This window comes from Cajanus cajan, chromosome 5, assembly GCF_000230855.2.
Source record: "Cajanus cajan strain Asha chromosome 5, NIPB_CcT2T_4, whole genome shotgun sequence".
NCBI lineage: Eukaryota > Viridiplantae > Streptophyta > Magnoliopsida > Fabales > Fabaceae > Cajanus > Cajanus cajan.
In genome coordinates this window covers 60,804,912-60,830,952 of record NC_138521.1, presented here as the reverse complement: position 1 = coordinate 60,830,952, position 26,041 = coordinate 60,804,912, and the positions used below count along the sequence as shown (strand labels likewise).

The following is a 26,041-nucleotide window of genomic DNA, read 5'->3' as shown; positions in this document are numbered from 1 at the left end:
CATAATAAATAGTGATTAAATTTTGTTAAAGACCAAGAACACATAATAGATATTCACTATTTACATTTAATATGAGTTCATCTCTAAAATAATAAAGCTATTTTCTTAATTACAATTTAATAGTTGATTTATAATATAATATTTAATCAAATGATATACGACAAACAAATACCAACTTTAGTTTATTTGTAATTTGCAGTTTTATACATTTATAAATTATTTATCAAGGAAATTTAAACTCAGTTTATTTTATCTTAGTTATTTTTTGTTTTTGTTCCACGTGTTGACAAAGAAATTTATTCAAATGTAACTTAAGTAGTTGTCATATAGTTTTTGTTTTTTTCTCATAAGAAATCATAGTTTTTTTTAGTGATAAAATAACACAATTGATTTGTGACCTGTAGTTCTAACTAAAATTTAAGGTGTAGAAATATTGACCCTATAAGAAAAAGTTATGTGAAATAAGGTTAAATTATTTAAAAAGTACTTGTATAAAGTAAAAACATATTGGAATGATGTAATGATAAAAAATATTGAAAAAAATGAAATATTTAAAGGTTAATAGAAGATGAGAGAGGTAGTGAGTGATATATCATATAATATATATTAATAATGGGAAGTAGTAGATATATATATATATATATTTAAATAAGTGTGTGAGTTGGGCTGCGAAAGTAGATAGGGGTATGTTAAAGGGCTTGTTGGGTCAATTCACACCCAAATCCCCAAACACAACATTAGAAACAAGTACTACGTTGCAGCTTCCAAGGATATTTCATCTCTCTCTCTCTACACATAACAACTACATGTGTTGTCAGTGACATAAACCCAACCCAATGCAGGAAATACACTCCATAGGAGGAGCCAGGTTCTTCTCCGGCGCCGCCGACCGGAGGCTCCGTCCCCACCACCAGAACCACCAGGCCCTCAAGTGCCCCCGCTGCGACTCCCTCAACACCAAGTTCTGCTACTACAACAACTACAACCTCTCCCAGCCCCGCCACTTCTGCAAAAACTGCCGCCGCTACTGGACCAAGGGCGGCGTCCTCCGCAACGTCCCCGTCGGCGGTGGCTGCCGCAAGTCCAAGCGCTCCTCCAAACCCCCCTCCGACTCCGCCCCTCCTCCCCCGCCGGACCCCGACCGCTCCAGCAGCGACAGCTCCACCCTCACCGCCACAGCCACCACCCACAGCCACAGCCACAGCCACATGCAACACTCCGTTTTGGAGACCACTCCTCTGGACCAACCCTCAGGAACGGACTCCGCTGCTATTTTCTCGGAGATTGGGCCTTTCACTGCTTCTTCTTCGAACGACTCCTTGGCCTTCGCCTTCCCCGATGCGTCGTCGTTTCCGTGGCAGCACCCCAAGCGTGACGAGGAATTCAGCTCCTTGCTCGATCACACCGTTGATTTCTCCGCGAAACCCCCCCACGCTGCATTCGGACCCTTGGATTGGCACGCCACCGCAGATCAAGGTTTGTTCGACCTTCCTAACGCCGTTGATCACGCTTACTGGACCCACTCTCACTGGTCTGACAATGACAATTCTACTCTCTTTCATCTCCCCTGAATTCTTCCAATCTTACCTTTTTCTTTTTTCTTTTTTCTTTTTACTTTCTTATATAATTTAACCTTCAACCAGACCAAACCAAAGTGAAGACAAGATCCAAGGAAGGACTTGGTATATTTAATCACCAGCTGTATATTTTTTTTTAATTTATAAATTTGGGGGGTGATTCAGCTTGATTTTAATTAGTGATTGATGTGCATGCACGACTAACTTTCATGTTAGTTTCTTTTTCTTTTTTTTCGAGTTCACGTTTTAATATATGTATGTGGAATTTGATTGATTAACAGAGAAGATATAGCAGGGTGTTTTAATATTCATATGTAATTCTTTATTTAGCTTTGCAATCCTATTTTTTGGCTTCTTTTGTGATGCTAATTCTTCCGTACCATTAATCAGCGGACATGCTTATATATATTAATTAATTAATATAATTGTATATTAAATTGTAAGCTCCTTTTATGGGAGTGTGGTTTGATTATTGGAGGAAATGGAAGTAAGAAAATTGGGAGGAGTGGGGTAGTGACTAGTGAGGAGTTGCACAATTGCACTTGCATGCGCGTGCGGGTGAATGCTATAAATGGAGACACGTGCGGTGGGTTAGGTTGTGGCAATTCACTACTATCATAACAATGGAGTAGTGCTAAGCTAGTGCATTCATAGTGGAGTGTCAACCCAACCACTCTTGTGCCGCGGACTGCGTCGGTTTCATCACAACACTTCAAGCTCACGGTGATCGTTGTTCGTCACGCACGTCAGACCATCAATTTCCAACAACCACTCCCTCACCATGCCATCCTATTCGATCACTTCCAATCTCCTTCATACTCCAATATATTAACAACTTTCAAAAAACTACAAATCTTTTCTTCCCCATCACAACGCTTAATTATTTATTAATTACATTCAAATTTAGATAATTGGTAGGGCTAGAGGGAGTCATCATTGTTTGTCAACTAGGTGTGACATGTACATATAGACAATGCAAGTTGCAATCGGATTCAGAAACAGTAACAGTATGAAGTGAATTATTGTAGTCCAAAAGTCACTGTGATAGGATGCAAGAGTTGATCATTACAATTAATAGCGAGACGACCGACCAATTTCCCTGTATGTATATAGTATAAAGATTCAACGCCAATGTTTTGTTGTCCATGTGTTAATTAATATAGGAGAGGAGGGTAATGAACTAAACTAACGCGTACGAAAGAGGGAAATTGCGAGTGATGGGCAAGTGCATGATGGTGATAACTGTGAGGCAAGCAATGGTTACTGGTTATGCAGACGTAGCCCATATTGTTTGCCAAAACAGGTGATGGAAGGTTGGACTAAGACTGGAAAGAACTGGTCCATGGCGTGGCCTTTTAATGTGACAGAGCAGCGTGGAATACGACTGCACCCATGTTAGGGCCTCAGAACTAGGCACATGGTTTTCGTGGTCCTTCTGTGTTGTCATAGCTGCCCCTATTCAACCCTTGGCGTCTCAACTTGTCCATTCCATTATTATTGCTTTCCCTACACAGTACACACCCTTAATTATCACACTTGAACCCAGTCAGAGTAAAGACCCTATGTCTGGTGATGAATGATGTTAATGTTTGGAATGTATTCCTTTCCTTCTTCTTCTGCCAACAGATTTCCCACGATCTTTGCCCTTTATATTAATTGCGTTACGTACAACTTCTGCTACTTATCTTCTTTACATGTACATGTACTTGTGCTCTCCGTAACAATGCTGCGCTCTCTTTTGGACGAGGTTCTGTCTACTCTCTGCCTCAACTGCAAATCCATATTTGGCACAATATTATTAATGCCATGCTTCATTTTCTCGAGCATGTCTCAGCTGTTGCATGCCTTCTTCATCCCTTGTAATATGCGTATTCTAAGTTATCAATTCAGCTATCAACACATGTATTGTTATCCAACGTATCAAGATATTCACAGAATTTGTTACCAAATATCACAAATTATATACTTTTTGTCACGCTTGATCGTTCAAGTTCTTTCGTGGATTAATTAGATACCCGTTGGTCTGACTTAGACGTAGCATGCATAAACAATTATGCAGACATGGCAAACGATTTCTCTATCTTAAATAAATGGACGTGGGACTACCACTTCTTTCCTTTTCAAAGCATATAAAAAATATCTTTAGAATCATTGATCCATATCTTGTTTTGGAGGGAAAATATCTTTTCGATTCGCTATTGTAATAAAAGGGTGGAAAAAAGAGCTGCATGACGAGTTCCTAACTCATGCATCAACCCACATACCCCGAATCATAAATATGAAAGCATTTAAATGACCACTAGCACCTTATAACACCATGAAAGTGAAACATGGCACTGCAAATTTTCTCTATGTCACACACACTACACAAAATATAGATGTCCCGGGCGAAAGGATTTCAAATATCTCTTGCTCTCTGTTAGAAGAATAGTATATTACTTCGGGTATAACCATGGCCAAAACACACACTTGTAGCTTAAATTATAAAATAATATTAGAGTAATTTTAGGGGTGGGCAAAACGAACTGAACTGAACTGAACTTATAAAAACTATACTGAACTTAAAAGTAGTTCATATGAACTGAACTAAACTAAATATTAGTTCAGACGAACTGAACTGAACTATTCTTTTGTGTCATTGAACTGAACTGAACTATACTATAAAAACTTGAACTGAACTGCAATTTAAACTGCACTAAACTGTTATGATATTTTGAATTGAACAATTTTGACTCATTTATCTATCAAAATAGGACACATTTGTCAACTTTACTTTATTTTCCATTTTGTTTAAATTTTTCAAAGGAAAAAAATATAAAATTAAGTCAAACAAACTCAGTGAATTTTAAGCCTAAAAATAAGTAGTTCAACATAGCTCAATTGATCCGTTAAGTTCAACAAAATTGATACAATTTTTTTTCAAATCACTTTTTTTCTAAAATTTTGGTTATTAAACTATCGAGTTAATCTATTAAGACATAACATGTTAAACACATTTAATTTTTATTTTTTTATAAAAATAGTTCAATTTTTATAATTCAGTTCAGTTTTTATAGTTCAGTACAGTTCAACTTTACAACAGTTCAGTTCAGTTCAGTTTTTTTTAAACAGTTCAGTTCAGTTTTTTTTACAAACAGTTCAGTTTTTTATAGTACAGTTCACCACCAGTTCAGTTCAGTTCAGTTCAGTTTAGTTTTTTTTGCCCACCCCTAAGTAATTTAGATTTTAGTGTATAAATTAAGGTATAAAAAATGTTCGTTCAAAAAATAAAAATTAATTATTTTTTGATCTTTATAATTTTATAAACTTTACCTTTTAGTTCCTATAGTTAAAAATGTTTTATTATGATCTTTATATATATATATATATATTTTATTTTTTTTTAATCTTTATCATTCATTTCTATAAGAATTACAAAGAAATAAAAATAATATGTATAACAACTTCGTTAAGAGTGTATTCAAACTTAGCCTCTATATTATTAATGTCTCAAGGTTGATAGACAAGTATAACTTTTTAACATTTTGTCAAGAAAATCATTAGGTCAATTAGACTTATCCCTAAAAAAATCTCAAAATAATTCATATTTGACATTAAATATAATCATTAATAACTACGATTGAGTAGCGTAATACAATGCCTATCATAAGATAAATTTCCACAAAATCCTAAGATTCTTGGAGCTATAAAAACATAACAATTGCATAAAAAACCCCTTGTTCTTGGGTATGCAAGGTAAAATACATTTTTTTAAATATTTTAATTTTGGACAACTGTTAGATTATCTCTAAAACATTTTCCACACTAGAATATAACTAAAATAAATATTTATAATTATGAGACTAAAATGCAAACTTTATAAAACTATATGAAGCAAAATTGTAATTAAACCTAAAAATAATCGATCTGTCATAAGCATGAGTTCAATTTGATTCACCAAGTGTCTCTGATGCCGTCTTCTAATTGTGGCGATAGATGGTCATTTGTTCTTTCTTGAATCAAGCTCCACTTTACCATCCATCATCAAGTTTTTGAAACCATGCATGCAAGCTTTTTCATCACATACAAGGATGTCGAGAGGGGCATTGTGACCCGTTTGAAATAATTGGAGGACAGTATATCCATTGTTACTACGTATTTTGAATTGTTGTCGATCGGTTTCATGTTGGGATGGGGGCAAAGAAAGAGACAAGATATTCTATTACTACTATGCATCTCGTGAGTTCAGTGCGGGCTATAAATAAAAACACATACCACAAGGTCACATGAAACTAGAACACCAAGCTGAGACCAATTTATTTTAGACATGATTTGGGCTTTCTTATTTTCTGTTCACATTCTGTATTCACAAGTCTAGGGTGCAATATAATATGAACGAGGAAGGATCCTTCCGTAACCAAAGCATTTTAATCTCATTGCTTTCCCTTCATGGCCTAGCCACACCTTTCAATGTTACAAAGATCCAGGCCCAACTAAAAGGATCACTCAAGTTAAGATTTGGGCTTACTTAATGCACCTTCATACTTGGACAATCAATTAGGTCATTTTTATTAAGACATACAAAACCACAAATGATTGTAATCCACAAGAATGATTAGATAATTCCAACAAGGGTTCTAATGATCATAAATGACATTTTTTAGTTTACTATACAGGTGTAAAATTCAAGGTAGTTTCTCTACTAAAATTTTAATAATATTTCACACTTTCTTATAATGTCATATTATCATTATTACTTTAAGAAATTCAATCAATTTTTCCTCCAATCAAAAAGTTTACTAAAGTTTTTCAAACGGACCCCACAGTATATCTAATTCTTCTATATTTTATTATTGATGTTAATTTCAATTTAATATATTTTAATGTAAAATATCAAATAAAAATAAGTATACAGTACATTTTAATTAAAAAAATATACTTTTAAATTGAAATTAATAAAAAAATACAGATTAATCAAAATTAATGAAAAATTTTAAAATGCATAAAGAAACACAATATACAACACTAAAATAGAGTGTAATTTTAGTTATTCTCGTTTGCAAAATACTAGAATTTATACCATCAAATATAACCGTTGAAATAACGTTGGAACCTTTAATATGTTATATATATATATTTGAGCTTCTTATACTGGAAATATCAAGAGAATAATTCTTACAGAAGATGTCAAAAGAGATAGTTGCCATTTGTAAGTTTTGTTGAAAGGATTACTATACATTTGGATATAACAAATTTAGAAGTATTTTTTTTGAATTTTTTTATTAAAAAATATTTTTAATTTTTAATAATTAAAAAAAAAGTATTTCTAAGTTATATTCAAACAGATTCTCCCTCTTTCTCTCTCACACGCCAACAGCTGCACGCAAATACGATAAATGCATTCACTGAAATACGATCATTTTGTATGGCGACCAAGAAATTTGCCAAATAACAACATCAACAGTCAACACGAAGAAGAAAGCCTAAAATCTTTAATGTGATACAGTAGGTAAAATTGGCAAAATTAAAGGGTGGGTGTTTAAAAAAAAAAACTAATTCGGAATTCGTCCATAATAAGATTGATCATTGATGTCCTTCAACGTGTTCTTTTGTCATCAATACTTCCTATTAATTAAGGAAAACAAAACTAATTAGACTCTAGTTCCCTCTCCTTTCCATACCAATCCCCATAAAATTTTAAAAATTAAAAAAAAAAACTGTCAAATGAGAGAGATGCAATGATTTTTAATGAGAAAGCTTAATCTAGATTGTTGAAGGTAATAAACTAAAATGCTTATAGTCCATAAGTGTAGTAGAAGGGACACAAGAAATTCACTTACGCCACAATGTTACTTACATTATTCTTCCATTTTCTGGATATGGACTTCAGAATGTCACATAAGGGCAATTAATCCGAAATTGCTGTGTTAATTAAACATGGTAATATTATTATTTTAACAATTAGTGCGTAGCAGTTTATGAAAGTAAGGTGGAGGGGCAAATCCGTCATTTCCAATTGAATATCCGTTGTTTTGTTTTGTCTGTGCAAAGGAGAGTGAGGCATTTTCAAAGTTTAGTCACCTCAGAGTCTTTCTCTCTCTAACTTTCTCTCTCCTCTCCGACGAGAAAGTAGAAAAATGCAGCATTTCGTGGATTTGCAAGAGAATTCGGAGTTGGGTGAGGCGAATTCATGGCTTTCAGCGAAAGAGCAATCCGGTGCGGCACCGAATACCAATTTGGATCGCGTCCTCTTCAACGACCTCGTCGAGATTGTCCCTCTAGTTCAGTCCCTCATCGTAAGCCCTTTTCCCCTTTCACTCTCGTTTCTTCCAAATTCAGGGCAACGCCAAAAAGATGATTTTTTTTTTTTATCTGTTAGGAGTATTTTGATTTATTTATGTGGAAGAGGAAAAGGAAACAACTACTTGGGAATTATCAATTATGTAGTTTGGATTCTACTGTTTTGGCTTGTGTGTTGAGAACATACTCAAAGCTAGTGACTTGTACTTTTTTTATTTTTTTTTATTTTAAATTTTGTGATAAGTGGTGCTATTGAATTTGAATTTAATTAAGTGTTGTGTTGTTGGTTAATTGTGATTAGGATCGTAAAGCAAGCCGTTCATTCACGCGGCGTGGTTCCATGATCTACACCAAGACGCCTACAAGAGAAACATTGTCCAAAAGAGTAAGATCGGAGCACTTTTTCCCTCTTTGCTGATTTGAATTTTCTCGATTCTTTTTCTTACTTCCAATTCCTATTGGGTTTTATTTAATGTTCATAAATCTTGCTTGATATGTTGAATCGTGGAAGAAGTTCGGGGTTTCCTTCCATTTGTTATAATATGTAAATGTAAATATTTGACATTCTCTGGAGTGGTACTTGGAATGGTGCAAACTCTTTTTTTGTTGTTTACCTCTTTCTGTTTAAATTTGAATTCTCACTAGAATATAGGCTTGAAGATGTACCTAATTTTGAGTCTATGATATTAATACAACTATCCTTGTGTTGCATGAATTTACCTATGTGATTGTGATTATGGGTGGTAGCCGTAATGGAGATTATATATGAAAATTTGTGGAACTAAGCTATTTCCTTCTCAAGCACAGATACTATAAAAGCTGTGCATATTTCTAGCATACCACATTGAGTACTTACTTTTTATTGCTTCTTAAATGCATGTTGCTGCACGTTTACTTCTGGGGAACTATTTGTGGACGGGTTGGTATATGATAGTTATTCATGTAAATACATATTTTGTGAGTGACATAACTTTTGTGTGCTTTATTTTCTCTTCAATCACCTGCTTTGAAATAATAATGTTAGTACTAATGATATTTGGACGTTGAATATTAAATATAATAATTTTCAATCTTCTGTGTACTTCATCATACGAGGTACATACTTTCTCTTTAATCACCTGTATTGTGACCTTTTACATACTTCATCACTTAATTAAAACACTTTGTTTGGACAGTAAACTTCCTTTTTCCTTTTAGAGAACCCATGAGGTATCCCTATTGGCTTGGTCCCTTTGAGTTGTCTGGGAGACTAATCTTTGTTTGACCATGGGAGCACAAGGGTTATACGTCTCTCTACAAGAGTTGCTTCCTTAAGAAGTTGAGATTCAAACTCACGTGTTGATCCCAGGTGGTTGAAATGAAACTTCATACCACCTTGACTCACTCATTGTGGATTTAACCTTTACTAAATTTCCTTTACTTTGACTGGAAAACCTTCAGTAAGATGGTTTGCAGAAAGTTCTTTTTGTTTATATTGTGATTTAGCAATGTTAGATAACACAACTGAAGGATTGCTAGGCCCATTGGTATGACTCTGAAGGTCTAAGATTTTGTTTTCCCAACCTGGAGGTTTATCTTACCGACCATATATTTTCCGTATCATTTACTGCTTCAGTCCTACTTACAAATGTTCCAAGTTCAATTTTATAAATATCTCTCACTTTCTTACTCTAGATTGAACTTGCTTATGCTATTGTTTCAAAAGAATAATTTCTCACATAACAGTTAAATTTGATGTGCACAATGCATTATGGCTGACATTTCTTTGCTGTGATTGTTGTACTGAATCATTTGCATTCTCTGGTAGGCAGCAGATTCAAAAAGTAGGAATGTTGCCCAATCTATTCCTGCCAAAAAGAAAAGGGACCATGGAGAAAAAGAACAAGGAAAAAATGGCAGCAATGATGCTGATAGCTATTCCGTGTTATCTTCAAGATCTTTGGCTTCAGAAAGGGACAGCGAGGAAATGGGTATGTTGAAGGAGCAAGTAGAGGAACTTCAGAGGAAATTGTTGGAGAAAGATGAACTTTTAAAGTCAGCAGAAAACTCAAGAGACCAGATGAATGCTTTTAATGCAAAACTTGATGAACTGAAACACCAGACTTCCGAAAAGGACACTTTACTGAAGTATACTCAACAGCAGCTCTCTGATGCTAAGGTACTGATCTGCTTCTTATTTATTTTTTTAATTAATAATTTGGCCCAAGGATTTCTAAGTTGTTTAAAATATGAGCAGAGTTCATCTGTTAGAATTAATTATACCTTAGGACTTAATACATACGTTTCATGTATCACTGGAACATGATAGGCATGGCTTTTGAGTTTTGATGGTTGTTGAAAGTTGGATTCTACAATTCTAGTTTATTTTAGTAGGCGTATGCTTAGAGAATAGTCGAAGACTTGGAAGGCTTTACAATTGCAATGAGTTTAAAGTTGACAGTTTTCTTCTTGTTTTGATTCTACTCAAGATTAGTGTTATTCTTAAGAAATTGTGTATGGTTAAAAATTTGGTGTGTTGTTCCACTGAAATTGTTGCCATACGTTTATTCAGACTTTATGAAGCCTTAATCAGAATGCATTGGAATTAAAATGTTGTTGGCAGGTCTTATACTTCTTTCTCCAAGGTTCTGATAGATAAGGGGGAGGAAATGTTCATTTCTTTTTTGGTGGTGGTGGTGTGTGTGTGTGTGGGGGGGGGGGGGTGTTCAAATATTTCTTTTCACACATTAACAAGTCTCCTTTTCCACAGATTAAGCTTGCAGACAAGCAAGCTGCTCTTGAAAAGATACAATGGGAAGCAATGACATCCAACAAGAAAGTAGATAAACTCCAAGATGAGCTAGATTCTATGCAAGCAGATATTTCATCATTTACGTTATTACTGGAAGGACTGACAAAAACTGACACTGCTAAATACACCGATGATTATGACATCAAGCCTTATGATTTCACTCAACTGCCTAGTATTGTGAGTTTATGAATATTTTTCAAATAAATATGCACAACATACTTTTCCACGTTACTATGATTTCACAACATAGTATTGTGTGTGTGTGGTGAGAGGTGACAATTTCAACACAACACTTGGATTTGGACTGCCTTCCTGGTTCAAGACACATGAATATCTTGTTTACCAATATGCATAGCTTTCAATTGTGCATGTATGAATGCAAATTCAGTGATTTAGTGTGTGTAGATTCTATCCATACATTCTGTGTCTTCTTTTCTCTTAGTAAAGGGTATTTGGTAAAGAACTGCATCATCAAATGGAAAATTATGAGACTATACTTTTCTGATTTAATGATATCTTTGTTTTTAAGAACATAATTGTGTTAGAATGCAGAAATATCTAATCCTTGGATGTTGACCTTTTGAAGTAAATATCTGGTTGAACAGGATGATTTGGATGAGATAGAATTGCAGAAAATGGAAGAAGCAAGAAAAGCTTATATGGCTGCTGTTAATATCACGAAAGAAAAACGAGACGAGGAATCTATTGCTGCTGCTGCCAATGCTAGGTTACATCTTCAGTCACTTGTTTTCAAATCCAAAAATTTTAACCTGTGATGTCGCTAGTTTTATTTAATGTGCCTACACGTTAGGTCCCTTTAATCAAAATGGTAAAGCACTTATCTTGTGTGTGAGAGAGATTGATTTGTTTACAACACTGTTAATGAACAAATATAAAGTTATGCCATTGTAAGTGATGAAGTACTAAACCAACATGTTCAATGAAGTGAAAATGTGTTATCGCCGGTCTAACTGCCTTCAGAATTTTACCAGACCTGTGCATCGTTTTTTTCAAAAGTAGAAGAGTTAATCATGACCTGATGAGTTTTAGTTTCTCTTTGAAGTGGCATTCAGTAAGTTTTCTTCTAGCAGCTGATTCTGATTGGCAGTGGTTATATACTAAAATTGATTTGTGGACCGCTTATTTTTTTTACACCAGCAAACGGTTGCTGTTTTAGCTGACAATTCCAAAGTGTTTATGTGTATGTATGTATATTCTACTTGTACCCAAGTCGTCTTCTGATTTCCTACTTCATATGTAGTCTATATATTATATATTATACCCACTAGGTGGATATTGTGCCATTTATAATCTATGTTGTTTTATAATGCGGCCAGGGTATATTTGTGCTTGTATAAATTCTACCGAAAAGTTGAATTTAAAAACCTATTCTTTATTTGATAATATTATTTTGCATGAATGAAAGAAATTAAATGCAACCTGATCTAGGGCGATAACTTATAAGTTACCATTACACTGTTTATTTTTCTTTCGGTAGGCCCATTTGACGTTTATCTATTGACTCTTGTATTTATCTCTTGTTTGTTCGAGGGAAAATAGAGTAAAGGGAAATAAAGAATAGGCAGATAGGATAGAAGTGTTAAGGGCAATATTTGGTACACAATAAGTATTTTTCATTCTTGAGAATCATATGATTTTTGAGAATCATGATAAATAGAAATGATTAAAATGTGTTTGGTTAGTTATGAATGTTATTTACTCTCCCTCTCAACCTAATTTCTCCGTCTTTCTTAATAGCCTTCCCAAAAGGTTATGGATGTATCAAAATAATTTTTTAAATTGTCATTTACCGACTTTTATGATTTTATTGTCATTTTTTTAATTCTTTATTTTATATCACCTACCTTAATGTTGGAGTTGAAATTCAAAAGTCCTCTTACATTTAAGTTGTGCACTTGCATAACATGTATATATATTGTAATACTCTTGTGTAATGTAGTAATACAATCTTAAAAGGTTATTAAAGTTTTTAAGCTTGATCTCTCGATTCTAATAATGTGCTTGGTTATATCATATGTTGGTCATGATTGGCATATGTCAAATTGAACTATATTAATAAATACTGGCTTCTGCATCATTTTTATGAATTGGACGTGCAAATTTAGTGAAGCCTATGTTTATAAGCTTAAACCAAACATACACTAACACCTATATATATATATATATATATATATATATATATATATATTATGACATCATAGACGTTTATTTTAACTTTGTTCATCTACATATGAAACAACTCTATTGACAACTGTTATCATGCAAAATACAATTTTACTCTTGTTACCAATGACTTGGTTAGCTCAAATTATATTAACGGTTGTCCTTCTCCCAAAATTGGTAAATACGCTTATGTTGGTATTCATTCTACCTTTTACTCTTGTTGGTATTCATTCTACCTTTTCACTCAATTTTGAAATGGATTGGGACAAAAGGAAAGAGAAATAGAAAAAAAAAAATGATAAATATGACCCGAGATATGATGAAAATATATAAATAAATGAAATCAAAATGAAACTAATTACTATTTTATTATCTCTAGTTTTTGAAAGACAATGATAATGTCCTTTGCTAGGATAGACTTGACCAAGTTTTGCAAAATTTAAGTTGGTAATGTCTCAGCTTCCATTTAATTGCTTGAGGATAAATAACAATATACTAATATTTTTCTTTAACTGTCATTTGTTTGCTTTAGTAACCATTTAATCGGTTCTTTATATTTTTACTAGTAAATTCAAAAGTCCCCCACTCGAAAGATACCTTTTATATATATAAAAATCGTATTAGATTTTTTAATTCTGGAAATGAATATAAATCAGGCAACCTTTACGGTTTATTTTTTATTCCAAAATCCTCTTGTTTGTATGGACAACGGCAGTGATTGAACTTGAGTCCTGCAAGTGAAAAGCAGAAATAAAAAAAAAAAATTAACTCAAAATGAAATTCTGCTATGTTTTTTTTCCAGTTCATGTTGAATAAGTCCTCCTTTCCAACTTGGTGTGTTTATTTTAAGTTTCTTTTAATAAAATCTTTGACTTGGTAAACTTTTGAATATTATTATTCTTATTACGAGGGTGGAGTCACTTACATTTTTCTTATCGGAGTATACAAACTGCGCCGTGTTTTATTGTGTATCTTTACATTTTAAAGTTGGAGAAATTATAAAAAGTAATTGGTACAAAGCGCACAACTCGTATCTACAGGAATACAGGATTAAATGTCTGAACCTTTTGGTATATTATGAACTTGAAAATAAATTATCTGACAAAGAAATAAAAATTTCTCAAATAAACCAAGTGGTAGAATGTAAGTAGTGAACTTGAAGCAAACTAAGGATGAAATGGGAAGAAATTATGAATAAAATTCATCAATATTGATATACTATGCACTCAAGAGTGGCATTTGCTAGCTGACTACTATCTGGACAAAATAATTCATTCTTGTAGAGTACAAAAAATAAAAGAATATGCAGCCATCAGAATCTACAACACTGAAACCTCCCAGTTCGGGCCTTGTGCTTCTTCAGGTGCAAACCTTCTGACTTAGGCATTTGTACGGGGCTTCCAATCCATTCCCAACCTAATCTGTGTTTCGAAAACAAAACCACAAAGTCCTTGACAACATTAGACAAGTGCTAACCTTCCACGTAGCACCATTAATATTAGACAAAAAATAATAACATTTTCTAAGACACTAGCTAATGTTGAAATTTTAACAAAAAATGAAAACTTATATATGATTAACTCACACGGGGAACGCAAAAGAACGTCTACTGCCTTCAGATTGGTCAGAGTTCCTTGATTCTGCATACCCTTCAATTCCCTCAACGTTGCATGTCCTTCTTATGCTGTCCCTATCTTGTTGTGTACCCCTTTGTAACGTCACTCTTTCCTCTTCATGCGAGGAAAATTCAGGGTTGTGGCACTGTACCTCTTTATAGGAAGGGGTTACCGTTACACAATCTTCATCATTATGATGCTGATTAGCATTTGATCTTTTCTCATGAATGTTCAGCTCACTAACCTGTCTTTCATCCTCAACATATTTCAGCTGCTCAAGTCACACAAAGCCGCAAACTATTATTCAATTTATATAACAAAGTTCATCTGAAAGACCGGTCTAAGAGTAAGACAACTAAAGTTCAAGTTCTAGGCTTATCAACAAACAAAAAAAAGTACTTTGTTGTGGTCCTGAGGTTACCGCACACATATGGTCATGTTGATAAGATATTGTCCGCTTTGAGTTCAGTCCTTATAGTTTTGTTTTTGAATACCACCCAAAAGACCTCTATACTAAAGAAGACAATCAGGTGTATATAAACCTATGTTCATCATATTATTCTAATGATACGAGACTTTGTTTACATCCCAATATATTTGTTATTAATTTTTATTAAGCAAAAAAGTCATATGTATTGATAAAAAGGCTCGACATATAACTGATTTAAAGTATAATAGTTTCTTTCAGATGGCAGTGAATGCATACCTTACGATTCACTGGTCTTGGATTTTTATGCATGCTATTGAGACCTTTGATGAGAGACTCAGGCTTGACACCTCGTGCTACATCCTTTCCAAAGCAAAACTCTATGTAATCTTCATCCGCAGAGAGTGACCAAGTTGAATGATCAAACTTGTTTCTGATGGAAACCCCATTATCTTTATCCTTAATTATTGGATTGTTTAGCGGCCTCTTGCCGTGGCATCTTTTGCTTGGCTGTGACAAATTGTTGTTATATATACTATTAAAGTTTTTCTTGTCAAATGCCATGTTTTTCACTGTCACGTGAGGGGATGAAGTCAGTTCATGATCATCTGCAAAGAGTTCAGAAATCATGTGAGTATGGCATGGGATTGATCAATGAGTAACTTTTTTATGCTATTTAAAGCTACCAAAAAAGATTAATGAAGGAAAAAAATGAAAACAAAATAGGTTTCTCATTTTACCTAAGGGCAACCAGCAAGCAGAGAAACATGATCTGACTTGCCATGTCAGTGTGCTCATAGTTGTAGAGAAAGGCAATATGACTCACTGACACAGTTATGGCCAAAAGGAGTTACAATATTCAATCCTCCATGAGTAATGGCTCAGTTATGTTTTTATACACTTGGAAAGGCTGAGAAGATTGTCACAAAAACCAACTGTGATACTCCTTTTCATTTGCCAATTCAAAATCACCATAAATAAAAAGCTAATTAAGGGTTATTACGCGACATTTTTTAATTGCTACAATAAATTAACATAAATTACGGGTATACGCCTCATAATTTAGGCCTTAAATTCCTGATCAATTGTTTCATTCTTCTGACCGCTGCATTTCTTTTTGACATGTGAGAAAATCCTGTTCTTCATGTTCATCTATCTCTTCTCCGAATGTTTTGTCCATTACTCTTTTATATATAATTATTTTCTGGACATCAAAAACAAAAGAATTTACATGATTAGATGAGCAATTAAAATTACAAAAAAGCCTTAAAAATAGTATCAAACTTTTTTTGTTCATTTGTATCTATCTACCTCTCCTCCCTCCAAATTGTCTTGTCTATTACTCTTTTATATTCATTTATTTCTTAGACATTGAAACAAAAGAATATATGGTTAGATGCACAATCAAAATTACAAGAAAGCTCAAGTGCATGTTTGTTTCAGTGTATTCATGTCGTTCCTTAGTTTCACGTAAAAAAAAAGAAAAAGACGCAAAAATAAGTATTAGTTTCCTTCTAAACCCTACCTCCATTCCTTCTAATATTTTTCGCCTTTCTCCATGTCTGCCCATACCCCTCCATTCCTTCATACACACCATTTAAGACTTTACTTTTCCTATATTATCAATACAAATATTTTTACATTATTAATTAATTAAAATCATTCTTAATATAATCTTTAAAATAATTAAAAATGGATAGTATTCTTATATAAAGAGTCGGAGGAAATAATATATAAGTCAACAAATTTATTAGACATATAATTTATCATTAGATGATAACATAATAAAATTTGTATACTGTTAGTATATTTCAATTAAAATTTTATTTTATGCTCTAACAAGATTACATTTACATGCATCTCATTTTTAAATATAAGTTACAGATATAATATAATAATACCTTTAAAATTAATTTAAAGTAGTATAGTATAGTAAAAGTTAAGGTAGGATAGGATAGGAACGTTAGTGAGGGTAGTTGAGGAAGCGTGAGAAAAAGCGAAGAGAGAGAGGGAAGCAGTTACAACTTACAAAGAAAGAGATGGGGTGGGCCATAGCCCTACACGGCGGCGCCGGCGACATCCCGCTTTCACTACCACCGGAGCGCCGCCAGCCGCGCGAGGAAGCCCTCCGCCACTGCCTCCGAATCGGCGTTGAAGCTCTCAAAGCCAAACTCCCTCCTCTCGACGTGGCAGAGCTCGTCGTAAGTATTACTATTGTTTGCGATCACAACATCTGCTATTGCTATGTGTATGTATGTATGTATGCATGATGATGATGATGATTGATGTCATGATGCGGATGGTGTTTTGTTTTGTTTGAATGAGTGTGCGTTAGGTTCGCGAGTTGGAGAACATTCCGCAGTTCAACGCGGGGAGAGGATCTGTGCTCACTTCCGAAGGCACCGTGGAAATGGAAGCTTCCGTCATGGACGGCGCCACCATGAACTGCGGCGCTGTTTCCGGCCTCACAACGGTTGTCAACGCCGTCTCTCTGGCTCGATTGGTGATGGAAAAGACGCCTCACATCTATCTCGCTTTTCAAGGAGCAGAGGAATTTGCCAGACAACAAGTCACTCGCTTCCTCCCTTTCTTTTCAACTTTCTTCTTACTATCAACATCAACATTCACTGATTATTCATGCTTCTTTCGCAGGGCGTTGAGACTGTCGATGCAACCCATTTTATTACTGCGGAAAATATTCAAAGGCTAAAGCAGGCAAAAGAAGCCAATAGGGTCCAGGTACTTTATTTTCCCCACTTATCTGCCCCTGGAACTTGGATAACTATCTTTTAATCACGATTGAATTTTTACTTCACTAATCTTTGCTTAGTTTCAATGAAAATCTTTATTGCATAGATTACTCTGACTTCTAATTTTAATCTTGATTGCATAACCACTAGCACGTAAATCAAATGGCATGAGATTGTTCTTGCTTAACTAGTGATCTCGAGTTTGAATCTTGAGTATGCAGTTACATTGAATACTCGGAGGAAGAGTTTTTACCTGGTAGAACAACATTGTCTCCCACAAAAGATTCTTATGGTTTATACCAAAAAGTAAATCTTCATTACACGGAGTATCATGATATAAAACAACACTAAAAATAACTAAAGAAGTAGTACATCTAAGTATATTTGTTTAACGAAAATGCTAACGAGTTAAAAAATCAAAAGTAGAAGATTTTATTGAAAAATGTATTTCCGCATTCTTTCATACAACTTTATTGTAAGTTTTAATGCAAAACTTCTTACGTATTGATTCCTTAACTAGTGCTCTTACGTATTAAGGACAAAACTTATATGCAATTTTTTTTATATGCTTTTACTACTATACTAAATTGATTTTATATGATTTGTTTAGTCAGAATTGAAGTTTATTTTAGTTATTTATGTAAGTTTGCAAAGATTACTAAATTGAAATTCTAATTCTAATTGAAAACAATACGAAAAGTATGTAAAATGTTTTTTTGGTACATTAATTGGTTGGATTTTTTTCTTCTTGTTCTTCTTATGATGCTTTTGTTCTTAATTCACAAACATGTAGATTGACTATACCCAACCTATTCAAAATGATTCAAAGAAAGAAACGCCATTAGCTAGTGGTGATAGTCAAATTGGGACGGTTGGGTGTGTGGCTGTTGATGGTGATGGGAATTTAGCTTCTGCAACATCTACTGGTGGATTAGTGAACAAAATGGTGGGTCGAATTGGTGATACACCAGTAATTGGTGCTGGGACCTATGCCGATGCGCGTTGTGCAGTTTCAGCAACTGGCAAAGGTGAAGCAATAATACGTGGGACAGTGGCAAGGGATGTAGCCGCTCTGATGGAGTTCAAGGGTCTTTCTCTTGAGGAAGCTGCTAATTGTGTTGTACATGAGCGCACACCAAAAGGTACTGTTGGTTTGGTTGCTGTGTCTTCCAAAGGAGAAGTTGCGATGCCTTTTAATACAACAGGCATGTTCCGAGCATGTGCTACTGAAGATGGGTATTCTGAGATTGCAATTTGGCCTGCTGCCAAAATTGAGTGATCTTTAGGCTTTTATGATTACCAAGCTTAATGTATTCTGACATTATGGTTATGTCACAGGCAAATTCATATTCTTTTCAAGGTATAGATTTTTGTTTGGTTCGTGATCATAATCCTCCTACGTACCACGTTATCCATGAAACTCTGAGCTTTTTATATAGTTTGTGCTGCATTGTGAATGTGATCATATTCTGCTTATGATCAGGGGTTCTATGACTTCATCTTCCTATGCTCTTGTAAGTGTTCCATAATGGCTGAAGGGAAAACAACCTCCCATTTCATTGAAAATTACTATACCCTATGCTCTTGACCTCTGATAGACTATAGCTGTTAATTAGGGTGTAACTTTTTTTAGTGAACCAGATCAAATATCAAATTTTAATCTCACGATAGATTCTTTCCACGTGGACTTTGTCAACGTTAACTAACACTTCCTTTTTGTTGGAGTGGAGGAGAACTGTGCATTTTTCAGGCAAGGTTAAAAACTACAAGAATTAATTTATCACAATTTAGGTGATTAAGCTCCTTGTACAATCATGAAGCAAAAATTGTCTGGTTCTGGTGTGATACTTTGGAGTCACCATATAGCTTTTATTTGTTTGTTTGTTACACACTGTCCTGACAGTAACAGAATTACAGTACTTTAGATTTTGTTTAGTTCCCTCTAATATTTATAGGTGACATGTGCTTCCTTTTGTTTTCCTTCTTATTTTTTGTGTATTGGGGGAAAGGGGGTGACGGCATTCATTCTATGTATGTAACTTAAAAATTCATTGCGTGTCGGTGTCATTTGTGATAAATTTAGGCTACTCTTGATGATTTGAAGTTTAGCAGTAAGTGCTAATTTCAGTTCCAAAACTGAAGTTACTGAAAGTTTTGTTATTGTGATAAAATGTTAGCTTTGGTTGGTTAAGATAAAGGTAAAAAAACTTATCTGCCATGGTTTATTTCTCCAACCACTGGTTAATTTCGGAATGATGAGATAGAATCAGATTAATTTGAATGTACCACTTATTGATAGGGAAACTTGTAAAAAGGAACCTTTGTCTAAAATTCTTTGCCACGCAAAATTCTAATGATGCGTGACAAAACTACTACCTTCCACATTCACCAAAAAAATAAAGAACTACTACCTTCCGTGGAAGAGATTGCCCTATTTGAGAAAAAGAACAATGTACAATGCGCTACCTTAAACTGAAGGAACTCTGATATTTTATCTGATTAATTATGTACCACAGTAACTAAGAACAAAAATTGCCACTAAAGGGGCATTTGGAGTTAGGTTAAAGGATAAAAGAATAGGGTGAAGTTAAGGGTACACATTCAACTTAATCTCATAAAAAGAAAGGGAAATATGAAATAAAACATATGTTCTTTTTGTGGAAAAAGTTATCGGAATACAAGTATGAATATATGAGGAAAAAGATTATTCGTACAAAGAAATTATTTACGAAAATTGCGTGAACTGATTTGTCAAGATTTTTAAAAAATAAAAATTCCACTTTCTCGCACAGTCTGCAAGAATATAATTGGTCAAATAACCACATCCTACCAAATAGCGCTACTGATTGTTTATATAGATGTGCTGTTCATCACATTTTATATTATTATCACAAGATTTTCCTTTTACTGTTAATTTGGTGCACAATATGATAAATTTGGTGTGACATTTATAGAGTTTAGTGAAAATGAAAATACATGTTGCAATGATAGCCTTTAAAACAGAATTCTGATTTTTCCACACTTAGGTCGCATCTCTAGGCATTTCATTTTGCAGTAGGCGTACCCCACCCTGAACAAATTTTGAGTTTTAGAGGATGTATTGGTTTAGGATTTAGGGTTTAGGATTTTATAAAATTTTAAAAGATTTTTTTTAAGTGAAAAAGTTTGTTGATATTTAATCAGGATTTTGTCAACACCAAGAAAAAAAATCAGGATTTTGTCATTTAAAAATAATCTAATAATATTTAACATAGATTTTTAAATTTTTTTAAAGAGTTTATTAAAATTTATTAGTATTCATTTGAGTCTTTTTATAACTTAAAAATAATTTATTGGTATTAAAAAATATAAAGATTTTAAAAGATTGTTGTATTAGAGAAAAATTGAATGACTTTTTAGTAGTAGTATCTATAAATACCAAATTTATAAAACAATTCTCATCTAAGACTAAACCTATCAGATTTTGGTAAATTGTTTGAAGTGACTTTTCTAAGTGAGTTTTTCATTTTTTTATACTCATATCTTCTCCATTTTTTTCTTTGCTAATAATATTGCATTACTGCTCATATATAATATTGTACTACTGTTCCCATTATATTTCTCTATTTGGTGAAATTCCAATACATAAATGACAGTGCTAATTAACTTGCTCTATTTAGTTGAGTTTGTTCCTCAAATATATAACACAAAAAATGCTTGAAATTTTAATTTTTAAATAGTAATTTTTTTATAACATGCATAATTTTTAATATTATATATCTTTTTTAATATTAATTTTACACATTATTTTTCTAATTAAAAAAGACTCAATTTTGTTAAATTATATTCATTTCATTTTTATGTTAATATATAAAATTTTAATTATCTAACCTTTCAGTCTATCATATTTTAATTATAATTTTTTAATTTAATTTTGATAATCTATTTTTGAAAAATTATTAATATTTAAAATAATTTTATATCAATATTTATTGATTATAAATTCAAATTTTAGTTCATATATTTAAATATGTCCATCTATTATGAATTTTAATTATAGTATAATTTAAAGATTAAAAATATTTGTTAAAGTTTAATTATATAAAAAAAATTATCATATATAATATATACCTAAAATACTAATTATATATATATATATATATATATATATATATATATATAAGGAATCCGTTTATTCTAGAGATAAGTTTATTTAGATTTATTTTGTTCAATAACTCATGTTCTACATCAAATTTCAATGATTCAACCGTTGAATTTAAAGTTCTTAATGCATAGATCAAGTTTGCAAATTTTTAGAATATTTAAAAATCATTTGATACTTCATTTCATTAATTCAAATTGAGAAATAATCATAAAAATTTTTATACATTGATTTAAATTAATGAAATGAAGTATCAAATAATTTTCGATTTTTTTTAAATTTACATATTTAAATTCAACGGTTGAATTGTTGAAATTTGATGTAGAATATAAGTTATTAAACGGAGTAAATTTAGGTAGACTTACTCTTGGAGTAAACCGATCCATCCTCATATATATATATATATATATATATATATATATATATATATATATATATATATATATATATATATATATATATATGCGTGTGTGTGTGTCTTTGACTCTTTTTAAATTTGAATATTAAAAAAAATCTTGAACTCTTATTGTATGTCAAAAATTCACGAAATTTTACAAAGTTCACAAAGTCCCGCAGAATTTATTAAAATCCTGACTTAAAAGTTTGACAGAATCCATTAAAATCATTATTTAAAATCTTGTAGAATCCTGCAAAATCTTTTAAAATTCGCAAGACTTTTTTCAACTAAAAATGTCATATGAAATCCTAATCTAATACATCCCCTTACTGTATAATAATTTACAATGGATGGATGAAAAACAATTCACGTTTCAATAGAAATGAATTGAAAAGAAATAACTTATCTATGAACCATGTAATTCAAACCACTGAATCCTTCAATCATTTTTCAAGAATAGATACCTAATAAACCCATTTAAAAGTATGTTATGTTATAATACAAAAAGAAACAGAGTATGTTATGCTTCAATTTTTTTTTTCAATAACTAAACTGTTATCGACGGTGAATCACATAGCTAAAAATTCAACTTGAACCAAAAAAGAAAAAAATATTACACATTGATTAACAATAAGAGAAACAAAAGTACAACTAAACCAATATTAAATCAACAACCAAACACAAAGTAGTTAGCACATGCTTGTTTAGGTGTCGCATTAAGTCGATGTGCATCCTTTAAAAGCATTCTATTATAGTTTCTGCATCCTTTGAGTGATTTGATGTAGTTTTAAGTGTCAAATTCAAATGTCATTTTGCCGTTCCAAACATGCTAAGAGAGTAACAGTCTACCCAGTTCTGTTATGATGTAAATTAAAACTGAGGGATTGAAATGGTAATCGGTGTTGTCATTGTCCTACTATTGTGGTAATTTACTTCCTGGTTTGTTCCTCAATCCTTGTCTTGTTCCACCAGTTGCCTAAAATCCACAGTGACATTAGATTCAGTTCTGAAATGCTTTTTATTTTTTTTCCTTGACAAGTGATACTTAGTACTTAAAGGACTACAATACCAAACAAATTACAGTTGGTTTAGCAAATAACGATCCTTTCACCTGGCCACAGGGTGTTGCTGTAATATTTCTCTAACATAACACAAGGGAGAAGGAAAAAAAAATTGTTTTCATTCGATTACAATTGCTATTTGAAAGAGCTGATAAATTATTACAAGAATTACTAGAAGAACAATCATTCTACCACTTGCAGAAGGAGAAAAGATAGCACCACAGGCCAAAAATGGTTCCTCCCACATCTCTTCACCTAACGCATATCAACTTTGTAGTGTATAAGAAATCATTCTGTTCTATTTCAAGACTGATTCAAAAGAAAATTTGGGGAAAAGATAAAAGATGGGGTGAAAAAAATTTCCTAGCAAAGTCAAAATTCTCTACTTCTGACTCTACATTAAGGCAACCACAGATCAAGATTATAAAATAATCTGAGATTGCATAATCCATCAGCATTCGAGAAGTAGTGCATTTCAACTTGTGACACAATCTTGAAGATGAGGGTGACTTTGATTTATGTACTTGTCCCATAGTGGCTTATACCTGCCTATAGCTAACTTCAACCATGGCTTCATGTTCCCATTGAAGTGAATTACTGCAGCACTTTCAATGAGGCGGTTGTCAATATTTAGGTCGTAACCCAATCCTAAAACATGCCATCTTCTGTCAAGTGGCTCTGTCAAACCATAAAAACATAGAAGAGCAGGAGGAAGTGTCCCCAGCTTCCACAGAGTCCCATCAGCATTTTGCTCTTGCCAATAGTGATATCTTGTGGTCACATTTGCCTTCCTCCATGCAACCAAGTCAAAAATGTTCATACCAAATGCCCATGCACATGCCTGCGGATCAAACCTCGAGCTAATAATTGAGTTTGAGAAATTGAGATACTTGTAGTAACGATGAAATGCTTCAAGACAAGTTTCAACTGCACCATTCACATTCCCATGCAAATCCAGAGAGAAAAGAGGGGTCAGATCTTTCTGGACAACAAGGTCATCATCCAGGAAGACAACCTTCTCAAGTTGTGGATAAATCTCAGGAATATAAAACCGAAGATGATTCAACAGAGACAAATACTTAGGATTCCGCATTTTGGGTTCAACATTTAAATCTTGATATGCTCCAAAATAGAAGGTTCGTGAGTCAGGATTGAGAAGCTGCTTGACAAGAGGAGAATAAGATGCATTCAACCAATGAAACTCCTCAATGTTCTGTACCTCTATGGTGGCTCCTTTAAAGTCATTCCTTAGGAACCATGTTTGCATTGCCCCATAATTCACTCCATTAGTGACAATGTGAAAGACCAACTGCTTTGGATGATCAGCATTGAAGACAGTTGAGTTTACAACTACAGATGTTGCCAGGACATTATCTGAAAATATGCAGAAATGATATAGATTGTTGTCCACGAGCCTTTGGGAGTTTTTTCTCTCATCTGAGAGTTCTTGCAGGGACGGCATCTTTAGCCAATCAGACATGAGTTTCACATTTAGGCAATGAAGACTCTTAGGTACTGCTTCAGCTGCTATTTGACCAAACACAGTGCTTTGAACTATTGCTGCATTGGCACGCTCTTCTAGAGCTTGAATGTGCGATTTCATAGTCACTATTGTGGTTGCAATGTCATAATGGATATCTTGCGCCTTAAACATAAGAGAAGAAAGGCTTTTAATAATTGGCTCTGCTTCCTCCAATGTGATGGGGTCACCAGTCATAGCAGCTTTTGAAAGCAAAAGCTGGCAACTTCTGATCTTTGAGCTAAGCTGCCAAGCAAGGTGAAGATTGTTGTGTTCTTTGGCAATAACCACATAAGCCTTGGCCAGAATCATTTGCTCTGCTAACTGCCGCGAAAATGATGTTATGCTTAAAATCTCTTCAGTAAAATTCAAACCCTCCTTAGCAAAATGTTCAACTCTTGCATCACTCTCCTGCAAAGGAAAGTCACCTCCGTAAGTACCCAGAAGTGGGAGATAAAGGAATACTTGTAGGTTGTAACAACACAGCGAAATAAACTAAATTGAAACAACAGTGACTCAGTTATATAGGCCTTAAAACACAGTGTGAATAATAGTTGCATTAACAGCTATTTTACATGCATCAGTAATCTTCAAGACCCACTATTCTAAACTATCAAAGCATACTTAACATACTTAATCCAGTTTACAACTTCTTATTGATTGATGAACCAAGTCAAAAACGTTCATTTATGCACCATGACCCAATTTAAATAAACTTGTCAGCAAGAAATATGAAGGTAAAATGAATCAACCTTGTCCCAAATATTAAAATCAAGGTATGCATGCACCTCAACTTTTAGAGAAGTTATATGAGAAAAGTTGTAAAAAAGGGGGAGGTGCATGAGTTGATTTGAATTGATTACTGGTGTGAAAGTGGTTAAGGATAAGTTTTACCAAGAACCTAAACCCATATTGATGAAGAGATTTGCTGAGAAGCATGGGATGGTTATAGAGATTTTTCCATTTGAAAGCAATTAAAAAACAGTTATTAATGGGATTGGGAAAAGGATCTAATGAGAAAGAAGAAGAGAGGAACCAGCAGAGGGTATTGAAGGGGATCTTGGTGATGGTGATTGTGTTGGAGAAGGAAGAGAAGCAAAGCGAGGATAGAGGAGAAGGCCAGGAGAAGCCAGATCCAATAAGAAAGCCTCCGTCGTACCGGCCGCCGAAACTCGGCAGCCCGCCGTCGCATCTTTCACCGGCGAATCCGAATCCGAATCCAGAAGAGTTGATGCTTCCCCTCACTCACACTCGATTTATTAGAGAAGCATGCACAATATAAATCTTAATTAACATTTT

At 33.5% G+C, this 26,041-nt stretch overlaps 5 protein-coding genes across 6 annotated transcripts; 3 read left to right on the top strand and 2 right to left on the bottom strand.

The window, feature by feature from the left end:
- The first annotated feature begins 690 nt into the window (after positions 1–690).
- On the top strand, positions 691–1,888 carry LOC109809077 (dof zinc finger protein DOF5.4). Its single transcript, XM_020372299.3, has one exon. The coding sequence runs from the start codon at positions 837–839 to the stop codon at positions 1,569–1,571; it is 735 nt and encodes a 244-aa protein (XP_020227888.1). The 5' UTR covers positions 691–836; the 3' UTR covers positions 1,572–1,888.
- Positions 1,889–7,611: 5,723 nt separating this feature from the next.
- MPB2C (movement protein binding protein 2C) lies at positions 7,612–11,618 on the top strand. Its single transcript, XM_020371514.3, has 5 exons — positions 7,612–7,852; positions 8,158–8,241; positions 9,664–10,014; positions 10,606–10,824; positions 11,253–11,618. Exons 1-5 carry the CDS (start codon positions 7,694–7,696, stop codon positions 11,421–11,423), a joined length of 984 nt encoding a protein of 327 aa, XP_020227103.1. The 5' UTR covers positions 7,612–7,693; the 3' UTR covers positions 11,424–11,618.
- Positions 11,619–14,044: 2,426 nt separating this feature from the next.
- Positions 14,045–15,986, bottom strand: LOC145958409 (protein BREAKING OF ASYMMETRY IN THE STOMATAL LINEAGE-like). Its single transcript, XM_083075563.1, has 4 exons — positions 15,615–15,986; positions 15,154–15,482; positions 14,417–14,718; positions 14,045–14,252 (listed from the first exon to the last, which is right to left on the bottom strand). Exons 1-4 carry the CDS (start codon positions 15,670–15,672, stop codon positions 14,144–14,146), a joined length of 798 nt encoding a protein of 265 aa, XP_082931689.1. The 5' UTR covers positions 15,673–15,986; the 3' UTR covers positions 14,045–14,143.
- An 827-nt stretch (positions 15,987–16,813) lies between these two features.
- ASPGA1 (N-terminal nucleophile aminohydrolases (Ntn hydrolases) superfamily protein) lies at positions 16,814–19,100 on the top strand. 2 transcript variants are annotated; one of them, XM_020371741.3, is made up of 4 exons: positions 16,814–17,075; positions 17,210–17,443; positions 17,527–17,613; positions 18,418–19,100. In XM_020371741.3, exons 1-4 carry the CDS (start codon positions 16,914–16,916, stop codon positions 18,901–18,903), a joined length of 969 nt encoding a protein of 322 aa, XP_020227330.1. In that variant the 5' UTR covers positions 16,814–16,913; the 3' UTR covers positions 18,904–19,100. The 2 variants fall into 2 exon arrangements, with proteins under 2 accessions (XP_020227330.1, XP_020227331.1); XM_020371742.3 differs by having other exon boundaries at positions 16,935–17,075; positions 17,200–17,443.
- A 4,225-nt stretch (positions 19,101–23,325) lies between these two features.
- Positions 23,326–26,041, bottom strand: LOC109809601 (hexosyltransferase GAUT11). Its single transcript, XM_083075562.1, has 2 exons — positions 25,779–26,041; positions 23,326–25,153 (listed from the first exon to the last, which is right to left on the bottom strand). Exons 1-2 carry the CDS (start codon positions 25,932–25,934, stop codon positions 23,699–23,701), a joined length of 1,611 nt encoding a protein of 536 aa, XP_082931688.1. The 5' UTR covers positions 25,935–26,041; the 3' UTR covers positions 23,326–23,698.

Coding starts and splice junctions, on each gene's coding strand:
- LOC109809077 (XM_020372299.3), top strand. CDS start 837: ATGCAGGAAATACACTCCATAGGAGGAGCCAGGTTCTTCTCCGGCGCC.
- MPB2C (XM_020371514.3), top strand. CDS start 7,694: ATGCAGCATTTCGTGGATTTGCAAGAGAATTCGGAGTTGGGTGAGGCG. Junction 8,242..9,663: donor GAGAAACATTGTCCAAAAGA/GTAAGATCGGAG, acceptor ATTCTCTGGTAG/GCAGCAGATTCAAAAAGTAG. Junction 10,015..10,605: donor AGCAGCTCTCTGATGCTAAG/GTACTGATCTGC, acceptor CCTTTTCCACAG/ATTAAGCTTGCAGACAAGCA.
- LOC145958409 (XM_083075563.1), bottom strand. CDS start 15,672: ATGAGCACACTGACATGGCAAGTCAGATCATGTTTCTCTGCTTGCTGG. Junction 15,483..15,614: donor TGCTTGCTGGTTGCCCTTAG/GTAAAATGAGAA, acceptor AACTCTTTGCAG/ATGATCATGAACTGACTTCA. Junction 14,253..14,416: donor CGTTCTTTTGCGTTCCCCGT/GTGAGTTAATCA, acceptor TTCGAAACACAG/ATTAGGTTGGGAATGGATTG.
- ASPGA1 (XM_020371741.3), top strand. CDS start 16,914: ATGGGGTGGGCCATAGCCCTACACGGCGGCGCCGGCGACATCCCGCTT. Junction 17,076..17,209: donor TCGACGTGGCAGAGCTCGTC/GTAAGTATTACT, acceptor AGTGTGCGTTAG/GTTCGCGAGTTGGAGAACAT. Junction 17,614..18,417: donor AAGAAGCCAATAGGGTCCAG/GTACTTTATTTT, acceptor ACAAACATGTAG/ATTGACTATACCCAACCTAT.
- LOC109809601 (XM_083075562.1), bottom strand. CDS start 25,934: ATGCGACGGCGGGCTGCCGAGTTTCGGCGGCCGGTACGACGGAGGCTT. Junction 25,154..25,778: donor CCCTTCAATACCCTCTGCTG/GTTCCTCTCTTC, acceptor TTTCCTTTGCAG/GAGAGTGATGCAAGAGTTGA.